This window comes from Cheilinus undulatus, linkage group 3 (assembly GCF_018320785.1).
Source record: "Cheilinus undulatus linkage group 3, ASM1832078v1, whole genome shotgun sequence".
NCBI classification, from domain to species: domain Eukaryota; kingdom Metazoa; phylum Chordata; class Actinopteri; order Labriformes; family Labridae; genus Cheilinus; species Cheilinus undulatus.
In genome coordinates this window covers 43,594,189-43,607,844 of record NC_054867.1, presented here as the reverse complement: position 1 = coordinate 43,607,844, position 13,656 = coordinate 43,594,189, and the positions used below count along the sequence as shown (strand labels likewise).

The following is a 13,656-nucleotide window of genomic DNA, read 5'->3' as shown; positions in this document are numbered from 1 at the left end:
AAAGTGTGCTTCCTGTAAGTTCTCGGAGGTTGAAGTGAAAGGTAAATGCAAATTTTGTGGTCATCAGAGTTTCTGAACACATAAGCGCTACATGCACTCTCGTCAGCTCGACATGGCTGTCATTCAGGGCCAGGCAAGCAGGTCTATTTAGAGAGCCCATTTTAAGCAAAGGTTGAAGTTTACCTACGCAAGCAAAGACAAACGTGACTGACATTTAAAACTAGAATTATATAAATTCTTTTATTTAAAGCATGCAATAAACTCAAAATCCAGTTGCAGTATGGCTGATAGTGCATTTAATGATAAAAATGCTGCAAAGTATGATTTAAAAAGGGATAAAATCATTTAAAAGAGCTTTTAATATGAGCTAAAATTGACCAAATTCAACAGAGGTCCAGCCAGTTGGTGCTAGTAGTCTTACAATTAATGAAATAGGGATCACATGAGTGCAGTAAATGTGTCTCATGTGACTGTAGTATAAAGACACCTGTCTTTGGAAGGTAGTGTCACTGGTTAATCATTATCCCTGGCTACAAACACATCCCCCAGAGTTCAGTTAAATCCATCATCAAGAAAGGGAAGGAATATGGCACGTGTAAATCTGCCTAGATCAGGCCATCCTCACAAACTGAGTGACAGTGCAAGAAGGAGGCTGGTGAGAGAGGCCACCAAGACACCTATGACTACTCTGAAGGAGTTACAACCTTCAGCAGCTGAGATGGGAGAGACTGCATACAACAAATGTTGCCCAAGTTCTTCACCAGTCAAAGCTTTATGGGAGAGAGGCAGAGAGAAAGCCACTGTTGAAGAAAACTCATTAGATCTCAACTAGAGTTCTCCAAAAGAGACTCCATGGTCAAGTGGAAAAAAAGTTCTTTGGTCTAATGAGACCAAAATGGAGCTTTTTGGCCATCAGAAAAGATGCTATTGTTGGCAGACACTGCACATCACCACAAACACATTATCTGTGAAGCACAGGGGCAGCATCATGCTGTGGGGATGCTTCTCAGCAGCCAGGAAGGCTTGTAAAGATAGAGGGTAAAATGAATGTGGCAAAATATAGGAAAAACCCTAGAGGACAATCTTATTGAGTCTGCAAGAGAACTACGACTTTATCTTCCAGTAAGACATTGACCCATAGCATACAGTGAAAGCTACACAGACATGGTTTAAAGACAAGGTGACTGTTCTGGAGCAGCCGCATCAAAGCCCAGACCTCAATCCAATAGAGAATTTGTGGACTTGAAAAGGGCTGTTTGCACTGAATCCCTGTGCAACCTGAGAGCTTGAGCAGTTTAGCAAAGAAGAATGGGGTAGCATTTAGTGTCCAGATGTGTAAGCCTGATTGAGACCTATCCACACAGACTCAGTGCTGTGATTGTATTTAAAGGTGCATCTGCAAAATACTGACTTCTGGTTTCACTTGGACATTTAAAATATTTTTTTGTAATTTTTGTAAAAATAAAAAAGCCAAATTATATTAACCATGATTTATTTTAAAAAATCAACAGAAAGGTAATAAATTCCAAGTGGTAATACTTTTTATGGGCACTGCATTTCACAAATTCTGTCCACCTTAATTGTAAGGAATTCACATGAAAATTTGAGTCTTTTTTGGGCTTATACCACTGAAGAGAGCACAAGTATAAAAGTCACATGGAACTGAGACCCATCAGATAAACAACTTCTGTAGAAGTAAATGCCACACCAAAAAGGAAATCTTGCCTGAAAGTCATTTAACACTGAGCTTCACTGGAACAAGAAAAACTCACCCCCATTCTCAGAGGTAAGTGATATCTATCAGAACAAGATAAGACATTTCAGGCTGATGGGAATTTGAGATTAGTGTGATGTTTACTATGGCTGGTGTTTTGTCTAAAACTCATTCAGATAGCATCACTGCATTAATGAGTCAGGCAATGTGGTAACTTTAAGGTCACAGAGACAGAAAGGTCCATGAATCAGGAGTTTCTAGAAACAGTATTACACCACCTTGACAGAATCCTCTGTGCAAGTGGCACTCTGACCTACTTTAGGCTTAGACACATTGAGATCCTGCACCTGATGAAGACAGGATGTGGTTAAAAAGCTCAGCAAACACAGAGAGGATCAGTGGTAAAAGACAGTTCTGTTAAACTGCTGCTACCAAAGTAAAGAGAAAACCAACAAACTCAAATATGATCTTTTACTCTACGAAAATACTTCTGATTCAAATTATTTTATATACTGTGGTATTCCCTCTTTCAGACACACAGGTTCACATCCTCACTAAATACATGATTAAAGACAAAGACAGCGCAATGACAGGAGTGAAATTTCAACAAGGAATAAGATCTGCGTGGTATTTTGTAGGAAATATACAAAAGTCTTTAGACTGTTTTTCCAGTATTTCTGGGATATCAGAAACATTGTTGGTGTTTAGTTTGGGCTGAAAGGGGTGATCATATCTAGATTTTTAGATTCAGATGACCTACTTACGAATTTGGACTTGAAGTTTCCAAGCACAGCTTTGAATGTTGAGACATGGTTTTCACTCCTATCATGATACCGTCAGTATGTTTTGAATGCATCCTAATGGATGTTTCTTGTGTGGTCAAGCATATTTCCTTATTCCCTCGCACCTTTGCTTTGTTTCCTTGTGGATCTAGGTGTGTCTCTGGTAGGAGGATAAGACACAAGTGGACACAATTTTAGGGGACTGCAATGCAGCTAGAGAATGCCTCCTTAAGCCATTTCCCTCTGGCTCTGTTTTTTATTGCACAAAAGGTGAGCAGTATAACTACTGTTTCTGAAAGCTACCATATTTCACAACACTTTCTTTATTCATACCTGCTTATTTAAGGCTTCCAAGTGTGTACAGCTATAAGTAATAATGTTTGTTATAGAAGATGTTAAATATTAACATTCTGCAGTTAAAACTTTCCGTTTGTGACTAGCTTTAAGATTAGTCCCCTACATCTTTAGTACATTATTGAAATCATTAATAAATCAAAGACAAAATGAGTGAGTTACAAATCTTTTAATACATTTTATGTACAAAAAGCCATGACAAATACAAAATTTGATAACAGTCATCTTTCACATGATTACAGTCACAGTAGTAATGCTTTTTCTGGTAGAATGCCAAAGAGAAATGTCGATCTTTTTTAAGGCATAAACCAAACATATTTCGAGTCAGATTGTAGGTATGGATATTTCAATGTGAGGTCATGTGCATAAATAGACATATATAATGTGCATGGTTGCATCTCAAGTTTTTGCAGATAAAACACACAAAGATTGAAGTTCACAGACTACTCAACAACTGTAGGGTTAATATCAAGTATCTAAAGGACACTGCTAATGGTTTGGCAAATGTATGTGGTCCCAAGTTAGTAGGAAGGTTCATGATCACTCAAACTAAACTTTTTTCTAAGTTGTAGTTGAATAGATTTGTAAAAACTAAAAAAAATGTCCCTTTGAAATAAATTGTGCCCCGTGTGTTCTCCATTTGAGGTCACATTAACGTAAAGGCTGATAACATGAAGGAAAAAAATACTAAGAGTACTGCAAGCAGCTGTTTTTGAAATAAAACTAACATTCACTTACAAAATAATATGAAACACAGAAAGGTCTGTTTCTGATGGAGTGAACTCCCTCCCTCACAGAGGGAAACACAGCAGGGCTGTTAGAGGGACAGAAAGAGAATAACACTGCAACTCTGAGTCCCACAGCCCGGTAAGGCTAACTGCTTCAAGTGCAAATATGGGCCACTGCCTACTGGATAAGTCACAAAGTGTTCAAGTGCAACAGAACAGTTAGACCGTACAGGAGATGACACAGTTGGTCTTTACACCCTGAAGCCTTTCTGACCCAATCAGACAAGACTTTCTTTGCTGTAAACTGGTGGTTAGTAGCTGCCAGTTGTTCCACCATCTTTGCTCTCAGAGGTCCTGCTCATATCCAGCGAGTGTGATGATTTTCTCATGGTGAGAGGAGGCCTAGAGGCACGTTGTCCATGATGTACTCGCCAACGCCAACAAAGTACATAACCTGCGCGATGCCGAACAGAGGAGCGATGACAAGAGCTCGACAGCCGGCACCTTTCAGGAAAGCAGAAGGTCCCTCCTTCCTCATAATTTTACTGTAGAGAAACAAAAGGAAAGTTTTATTTACACACAAGTATAGAAGCAGAAAACAGTTATTATTCAACAATGAAAAGCTCACGCGTCTTACCTCACACAATCCATAACTCCATTGTAAGCCTCCTCATTGGACCCTTTGCTCAGTGACTGTAGTCTGGTCTTTACCACTGCAAATCAAACAGAGTAAGCATTAAAAATTATTCTAGAAACACACAAGCCTTGAAACTTCTCAACCAGAGCACTTCATGGCTTACTATACTCACCATCACAGGGGTTGACAGCCACAGCAGCAGTTGATCCAGCTGCACAGCCTGAGAGGAAAGCCCAATAGAAAGGAGATGCCTCCCCAGGACTTGGTTTGCCGAGATTGTTCAGGTTGGCAAACAAGGGGAAGTACACGATAGAAAAGGGAACATCCCTGAAAAAAAAATTAACAAAAACATTAAACAAACCTGAAACCTTATACAAGTGTAACTGGTCCAACAGGTCAGCATTGGTCTTCTCAGAGGGGGAATTTAGAGTTTTACCTCATTAGTGTTGCCCCCAGGCCCTTGTAGAGCCCCTGGATGCCGTGTGTGTGGAGAAGTTCCTTTGCGATCTGTGTTGCAGACACAGCTCGTGGTGCTGTGACTACCATGCCTGAGTTGTAGGAGCGGCTGAGCATGGTGTTGGTAGCTACAAGCTTGGTGGGAGCCATCATGACTGGTTTCTGCTGCTGGGCCGCTGAGGATTAAAGACAAAACAAGTTAATACTCAAACAAAATGCCAACTGGGCTGTGAAAGGTGAACTAAGTCAAAAAGCAAACAGAAAATCCTCAGTATGAACTCCGTAATCTCCTCACCGACTCTGCCTGCATCCTGTAGCTGTATCTTGAGCATTTCCATTGGGGTAGTGACAATGACTTGGCACATGCCTGCACCGCAGCCTGCCAACATCTCTTTGAACACTGTCAGCCCCTTTCTGTTAACAGAGAGGGAGAAATATATTTTTTGAAACACAATTGACCAGTAGTGCCATTTCCTTTAATGCTGATGTCTTTAGAGAATGTTTCTTACCCATCCTTGGCGAGGTGTTGTCTGAAGAAGTCATTAGCAGCAAGCTTGATTGCCTTCTCTGGTGTGACCAGGGTCAAATTTACAGCGGCACCTGAGGAGAAAAATGAGCACATTTACTACTGATGTCACCATAAAGATCTTGTTTAGTACATATAAAAAACATTCCCCACCACTATCATTACAGAATTCAAAATATAAAGTCCTTTGCATCACTAACATAAAAAGATAAAAATGTTCAATTTAAAGTAGCTTGAGTCATGATGATGGAGGGGGATTACATCAAAATAAGTCACATAAAAAAACATGAGCAGGAGGAAAATGACAAACAAGCCAAACTGAGACACAAGACAAGAAAAGAGGAGGGGATGACATCCAGAGAGAGAAGCACAGTCTATGAAGAACAATGAGCCAGTTAAAGAAAACAAGGCCCTCATTGTGTAGGGAGAACTTAAAGAAAAGGAAGACTGTGAGTCTATTGAAAGGCTTTACAACGAAGTAAATTAAAGACAACTTCAATCAAGAAAAATGAATGAATGTTAGCAAAAGAAGAGAATAAGAATTTGACAATGTACTGCGTATGCAGACTTTAGGTAGACTTAAATATTGAACTGTATAAATTAACTTCAGGTCATCACACATTATTTAAGATCAACCAAAGTCCACAAAGACACAATTCAAAGTCAGGAAGATGATGATCTACAAAATTTTGACAGGACAGTAAAGAGACAGCCAAGAAGTTATTTAATGAGAAGTCACATTACAGAACAAATGAGATGGCGAAACAAAAACTTGTGCCTATAGTTTTAAATAGAGCAATATTGTAAGAACCATTAAATGATTTGCCTCCAGCGTGGCTGCGCCTTATCGGCTAGCCTTCACTATCCCAGGGGGACCCAAGTCTGTAATATGAAAAACACAGATGCAAACAAACAGCATTCCTCACACAAGCAGAGACCCAGACTAGAGGTCTCAATTTACCTCACATTTTAATTACAACCACAAGATTTCAACTTTGTCTTTTCTATTTAAAATCAATCATAAATGAACAGGAATCAACCATTTTGCAGCTAATGCCACTTACTTCCCTCCATATTACGTTCACTTTATCTTTAAGTTAGGCAAGCAACCCATGCATTCAGAACAAAGTTATCTGAACCCATATGACTATGTCCCTAGTTGTGATTAACGTTAAAATAAAAAAGACTTTACCCAATCATTTCCTACACAGAAAGGCTACTGCTTAATGAAAGTAATATATGCATTAATCTTACCTCTGTACATTCCAAAGTAACCTTCTGATCGAACTGTCTTGACAAGGCAGTCCATCCTGAAAAAAATGAGGAAAAAGGTTTTTAGTGTCAACTGTTTGTGTTAGTTTATTAAAAAAGAACTTTTTAATTATTCAGAGGAACCCATACTTAGAGAAAGGGCCAGTTATTTATCATACTGACAGTTAAATATAAAACTATGAGGCTGGCTGTGTGAGTAAATGGGGCAGTAAAGTTCCATCCTTCACAGGTATGTGAAAACATTACACCAGCTCAGTGTAGAGGAATGACAAACACTGATCATGGTCCATTGAGTGAGGAATTCAGCTAATACTACTCTTTGATCCTGGTGTCCTGCATGTGTCATTGAGAGATTAGCAGGAATAGTGCTGGATTACAAACGGAGGTAGTAGGCGTAATGCCATGAGATTTGGGAAGCAAGAGTGATGTCATTTAAGACAACAGAGTAAAAATACTTACATGCTCCTGTAGACCTGCTGGCCTTGTCTCTGATTCTGTAACCTGGTCTTGGCCAAGTCTATGGGGAAGACACAGGTAACCCCGACAATACCCGCAATACCTCCATTAATGAGCTTGGCTGGGAGGCTGTAAGGAGAGGACAGAGAAGAATAGCAATGATTAAAATTGAAGAACTGGTCTTGAACTGTAAAATAATTAGAATGACATTAAAGGCATAATTGCAGATAGACACTTTATTAATCCTTGAATTTCCCTCTGGATTAATAAAGTGTCTACCTTTCCATCTATAATAAGTGCTCTAATTCTTTCTCATCCAAATTTTCATCCTTCAATCCAAGTGGACACGTACTAACATCCTTATGATAGCTCGATGACAGAATACCAATTGAAGCCGCAGGTTGTGACTTAATTTTGAATCCAAAATTACTGAAGAGGTTTTCCTGTTCAGTCTCTGGCTCAGTCTTTTTAAGTAAAATTAACTTCAAGTGTCATAATTTTCCATAAGGTCAATAAACCCTATAAATAGCAAATTAGTCAGACTAGTGGCTATAACAAGGGTATATTAAGCATTTTGTTGAAAAATAAACTGTAAATCAAAGTTGTTGAAATATTATGATTTTATGTCTACTGTCAATTGTTAAAATTAAATGATATTAATTACATGGAGTAAACAGGATGTATGACACTCACCTGATTTGCTGCTGAGACATGATGACTTTGATTTAAGTTAAAATAGAAGAGAAACGGTAGAAGTGCAGATCCAAGAGAGTACTTCAGTCAGTGAATAGATTCCTAGACAGACAAAAATGAACAAGTTACCTAACACAGAACAGATATGGAGGTTCCTGAGTATTCAGACTGTGTACACAGAACTTTATCCCAAACACAGCAGGGGCTTTGACTTATCTAGGTGCCTCAGACTCACGAGGTCATGATGCGGCGGCTCTGTTGTAATTTGAGTACTACTACCAGTGGGCGGGTCTCGCTCGCATACCGGATTACCATATATGGCGCTTAGCGCCTTTCATACATTCTTGATGTTAATCTAACGTTACAGCTGAAACTCCAAGTAATTCAACGGCTTTTGCCAAAATAACGCTAACTTTGCTGTACACGATGTTTCATTGAATAAAGTCAATGCATAGCCCTTCGTTAGGTGCAAATATAAAACTGTTCCGTGTTCTAAATAAAGATGCTGAGATGACTTAATGAGAAGTAGCTGTTAAATATAAGGGATATAATCATATTAAAAGAAAAACCATGTATTTACAGATTTGTCTCTAAACGGTTAAGAACCGTTATTCCTAGTTTCATTCCTAACGGTTGGTTAGGTTAGCAGGCGGTGCCTAACTAGATAGCGTTACCCATTCAGACCGAAAACCGTTTCTAAAAGCAACCAGTGATGTTATAAAAAGCTATTTAACCACGTTATAATGTCAAAACAACTAAATAATCACAAATCCAAAGATGTAACTTACCGAGAGATTGTCTTTTGGTTGTTCGTCAAGATAGTTCCGAGCCGTCGTCTCAATTGATATAGCCAGGCGGCCGGGGTGCTTCCTCTATTATAGCAACTGCCGAGAGAGTGGAAATTTCCATTGAGGTTTCAGCCGGAGGGCGGGCTCACGCCTACTACAACTGCCTGAGAGTCAATCAACGTCTAGGAAATTTGCATACTCTAAATGATTGGCTAATGATGACAATCCCCGCATTTTATTGGACAGTGTACCGTTCAATCCAAATGTTTGACCAATCATACACGGCCAAGATGATCACGGCTGTAGACTGAGACAAACCATTGTGTGAGGATCACTTTCAATTTTTAAATAGAATATCAGTAAAAGAGTGTCATTAAATGCTTGTTAACACACATTTAGTGCTTAAACTTATGTTTTTAAGTGGAAACATGGCAGTGTTACCTTAGTTTTTTTTTTTTATGGTTTTGGTGCCATTGAAAGTCAGTGGGCTAAGTTAATAATGGCATTAGGTTCACTTTAAGCTTTAGTGTACTAATGGGATGACATCATTAGGAGGGATTCTAGTCTTTTCTACTCACGTGCATTTTATCTGGTCATAGTGGAAAGTTCCAAGCCCTATACTAGACCAAAGAACAATTTGGGGGAATTTTACATTTTAATTCAATGCACTAATCTAACAATGATAGCTACAAGATATATTTTGTATGAAGATGTAATATTACAAAACTGAAATAGAGGTCAGAACAAAGATTTATGAGCCATCATGCAACATCGTTACATCACCTCTGTCTTGACATGTTGTAACATTGAACAGCTGATTACCTGGACATGCTTGAATGATATATAATTATTATGTTTAATATGGGAGCTTTGTCTGAAAAGTCTGTGCACTGTAAAACTTTTAATAGTGCTAAAAGCAGATTTTTTTTTAAATGCAGGAAGGAATATCCTGCTTTTCTTTACATAAGCTCTGTTTGCCTTTGTTCCTTCATACCATCCTTCAGCAGGAGAAATGTGGGAGGGGGAGCTGAAGAGTTTCAACCCCTCCCTCATTTTCCACTGTTGAGGTGTCCTAGTAAAGCCCTCATTGCTTTGAACGCAACCATGTGACTAAGCAACTGTGTGCATAAAAATCCGGTTTTGCCAGAGGAGAGATCTGACTAAATCACCTTTGATAGATGAATGCAAAGAAAAGAGGAGCAGTGATGTGGTGAGGCAAACACAGCTTATCTCCTGTCAATCAAGAACAAAAAGAAGCACATTGAATTTCTTGAAGGGTTTTTGAAAGTATCATCTAATAAAATGTAAGCAGGTGGGAGTGCAGGAGTTCACTGTACCAAATAAAATTACAGGGTGGATACCAAAGACAAGAGGGCTCATGTTTGGAGTGGAACTGGTTCATCTGATATGTGGTTTTTCATACCATTAGGCTCCTGTCCTACAGATACATGGCAGGCTCTACACTATTGTGCAACAGGGGATGATGCATCTGCAAGTCTTTTGTAGAATGTTCTACGCTTTTCTGCAGGATTTGACACAGAGAACTCCTAAGCCAATTAAGATATTATTTTTAACATTTAAATCTAAATGTATGATTACCAGATATTTCGTAATTCAAGATTCTTAGATTGTTTCTTTTTAAACTAACATCCATGCGAGGCAAATGGATATCAAGTTGACAGCACTCTGCATTAACATTAGGTTGTTTTTACAGCTGGAATCATTTAAGGAACTCGCTACTTTTTGACAACAGGAACTGGGGTCTAAATTTACCTGAAATAGAAAAAAAACATAACCCATGAAGAGCCTGTTAAAGTTTAGAGCTTGAACATTTCTGATAGGTAACTAGGTCAGACTCATAAATGACAATGCAGATCATTAGCATCCCAATGGTTGACTGCCATGTCTCCCTTTCAGAGGAGAGATGATATGCCTCCAAAAACCTTGACCAAGTCCAGATGCCCCATTTGGATCAAGCTTTGGATAACTATGACCTGGATGAGAGAGTGCCTTCACAAGCATTTGATATGATTCTAATAATACATCATAGGGACTTGGCTGTCCCCCTGACTCAGACCTTTCATTACAATATTTCCATATATAAATACAAAAGGTGTATTTTTAACTAAAAAAACTGTGTTACATCAAAACTACAAATACAGTTTTTGCCCCCCCCCACAGAAATTGCATCTGGTCTGTCAAATATTAGATCTCTGGCAGCTGAATATTCATAAGTAAGTATTTTGATATCACAAAATTGTATTGATTCACTTTGTCTTCCTGAAACCTAGCTGTATCAGGATGCCTGATTTGTTAACTTGCCTGGGACTTTAGACCCTGGTGGAAATGTGGACATCAGTGGGCCACAAGAACCATTTTTAGTTCCTCGTTTCCAGGTACTTTGGTTGAAAAGCAAGGAATCAGAAAGGGGGCAAAAACTTTTTCACACCACTGTAGGTCTCCAGAGATGACCTGCAATTGAAACTTTCTTGCCCGCCTCTTATTCCGCAACATCATTTGCGTGTCTCTCAGGCTAAACGAGGCCTTGCTGGTCATTTGTTATCTTGAACTGAAGATTAATTTCAATTTAACCAAAACCTCACAAGGTTTATTCACAAGATTGTTTGTCAGTTCACTTTAAAACATGTTTATGACAAACTAAGTGAGAAATTCTGTTAAAGTGGAACTGATCCTCTTAGCTAGAGGCTGAGTATCTCTGCATGTCATGTGCAGTAAAGCCACTTGCAGTGACGCGTGAAGTGGCTAGCCTCATTAACAGCTTTCTTCCCTTATTTTGTCATAAACATCCTTTGAAACGAAATGGTGCTATGCTGTTTAGTAACTACAACTTGTTGGGTACTGCCATTGACAAGACAAAAAATGGCAAGCAAGGCTGGATAAATTAAAAAAAAAAAAAACTTTCTGCTTAGTGGCAGGCCAGTGCAGATTATTTAATGCATACCAGTGTGTGTGAGCATCTACAATACCAAAGTAATCTATAAAAAGGCATCCCTGACCACCTTCTATAAGCAGACACCCATGATGGGTATTCAAATACCAAGTAGTAATCCATAATGCACTGTGTAGATGCACCTCAATGCAAGTGAAAATGGTTTGGTACCTGCAGCTCAGACTGCATACATGCATGAACTAGGATGCCAGGAGTACCGGCAAACATTAAAGACAACCCCGTCAACTGACATGATTTCCTGTATTCTGCTGGTAAACAAAAAGCATTGCTTTATTTATGTCAGCCCAGCCTTGCCTGGAGTGATGGAAATTACAGCTCTTCTAAAAACCATGACCATTTCTCTCAGCTCACTAATAACAGTGACTATCAGCTCAAACAGTTCATCATTTGGTAGCAGAGCTGGCTCCCAGCGCTCACAAAAAGAGTGAAGAGCGGACTCCTCTTGGAATGGAGCAATTAATTCAGTCTCACCATAGCCTCACAAGATACATTTACTAAAAGTATTTCACTGTGTCATTTCAAAGCATGCTTATGAAAACATGAGGGAGAAAAGCTGTTAAAGATGCACTACAATCCTCTCAGCTCATATCTAATTAACCCCCAAATAATTCGTATTGCCAATGGCATCACTGCACGCAGCATGTGGGGATACCAAGCCAAGGCAAGACAGCCATGAAAATATTTAGGCTGCTGTTTGATTAAGAGCTAGGCAAAGGAGTTCTGACATCATGTTGTCACAGAGGATGCAATGATAGTTCATTATATAGGCTAATGTACCAAAGCAGTGGTTCTCAACTGGCCCAGTTAAGGGACCCACCACCACTCAAACTGAAATCATGGCCCAAATTTATCAAACAATTTCAACCACTACAATTAATTTAATACTAAATGCTGCGCCTTTGACTTTTACTGGAACAAAATGTGACAGATCAAAGACTGCACTTTTATTTAACCCTGTTTGCCACTGAAACATAAATTTCAGTTGCTTCATAACAAGTCTCAAGAAATCAAGACATTATAAGAAATTGCTTTCTTCTAATATTTAAATCCAGGATAGATAAGTTTAGAAAACAACCAGATCTTACTCTTTGTCCTGCAGAGGAAAAAACATATAATATATAGATACATGTCCACCTAAAGCTTCAGCACATACTTGATATTTTGCAACAATTTCCTTCATGCACCAGTTCATGGTGCCCTGAAAACAGCCCAGTGACCTGCTACTGGGTCCCAACCCACCAGTGAGAACCATTGTGCTAAGTACAGTTGCTTGGTATCCAAATGCCCAAAACACATCATGAATGCAACAACAAACAGAGCCTGAGGTACTGGATATCAGATTGTCAGCACACACTGAAGTGCATGCACGCCTTATATTAAGGATTATCTCCTGGTATCTAAATACCAAGCAAGGATGGTAATTCAAGGTGTAAACAGAGTCTTAGAATAGGTGAAGCCAAAACAGGAACCAGATAAGGGATACTATAAACATTAATCATCAACCCTATTCATACCAAATCACGTGCAGTAACTCAAATTAAACTTCCGTGGGGAGGGTGAACAGTCTGTTGTATAAAAGGTTTTGGTTAAGCGTTAGAAGTTCAGAAACTTAAAATAAGCTTCAGGATATGCAACAACAAAATGTTCACAAGAAAATGTTTAAAAGTTTTACTGGTTTGAATTATGCTATGTGTGTGAATGTCTGTCTTTTGTATGGTAAAAGCGCTGCTTATAGAGGACCTACTGCATGTGCTACAATGATGAGTCAAGATTAAGCAACATGCCTAACCTAGTTTAATGTTCATTAGCTAAGAATGTTCTTAGAAGGACGCCCTTCCCTTATGCAGTACATTTTTGAAAACCAACGAGGTGACAGACTGCCAGTAGGTGTGGAAGGCAAATAAAAACAGTTCATGGTAAAATGTTCCCTACAAAACAACATATAACAACGTATAGCAATATTCAAAACTACTTTGAGAAGGAGGACACCGGCACTGCAAGAATGATATTGCAAAAAGCCTGCACTAGTCTGTGAAACACAAAGAGGTGTTTAATCTAATCTCAGTATGATTGACAAGTAATGGTGAGATACTTAGTGCTGTGGTGACAGTCTGCATTAGTATTTTTGTTGCTGTTGTTCTCCCGTCTTTGCACCAACATGTATGACATGTAACCACACTGCTGCAGTCCCTTTGGGTATTAGGAATGCTTGGATTACTTCTTATACAATAATATTCTATCTTCTATTGTACAAATTCATTCTAGTAGTTATAGAAAAC

At 38.9% G+C, this 13,656-nt stretch overlaps 1 protein-coding gene across 2 annotated transcripts; it reads right to left on the bottom strand.

Moving 5' to 3' along the window:
* Positions 1-3,004: 3,004 nt before the first annotated feature.
* Positions 3,005-8,522, bottom strand: slc25a55a (solute carrier family 25 member 55a). 2 transcript variants are annotated; one of them, XM_041783335.1, is made up of 10 exons: positions 8,407-8,522; positions 7,619-7,720; positions 6,929-7,054; positions 6,452-6,507; positions 5,181-5,271; positions 4,967-5,085; positions 4,652-4,847; positions 4,388-4,542; positions 4,216-4,291; positions 3,005-4,123 (listed from the first exon to the last, which is right to left on the bottom strand). In XM_041783335.1, the coding sequence occupies exons 2-10, from the start codon at positions 7,636-7,638 to the stop codon at positions 3,964-3,966; spliced, it is 999 nt and encodes a 332-aa protein (XP_041639269.1). In that variant the 5' UTR covers positions 7,639-7,720; positions 8,407-8,522; the 3' UTR covers positions 3,005-3,963. The 2 variants fall into 2 exon arrangements, with proteins under 2 accessions (XP_041639269.1, XP_041639270.1); XM_041783336.1 differs by lacking the exons at positions 7,619-7,720; positions 8,407-8,522 and having other exon boundaries at positions 5,181-6,079; positions 6,929-7,014.
* Between the last annotated feature and the right edge of the window lie 5,134 nt (positions 8,523-13,656).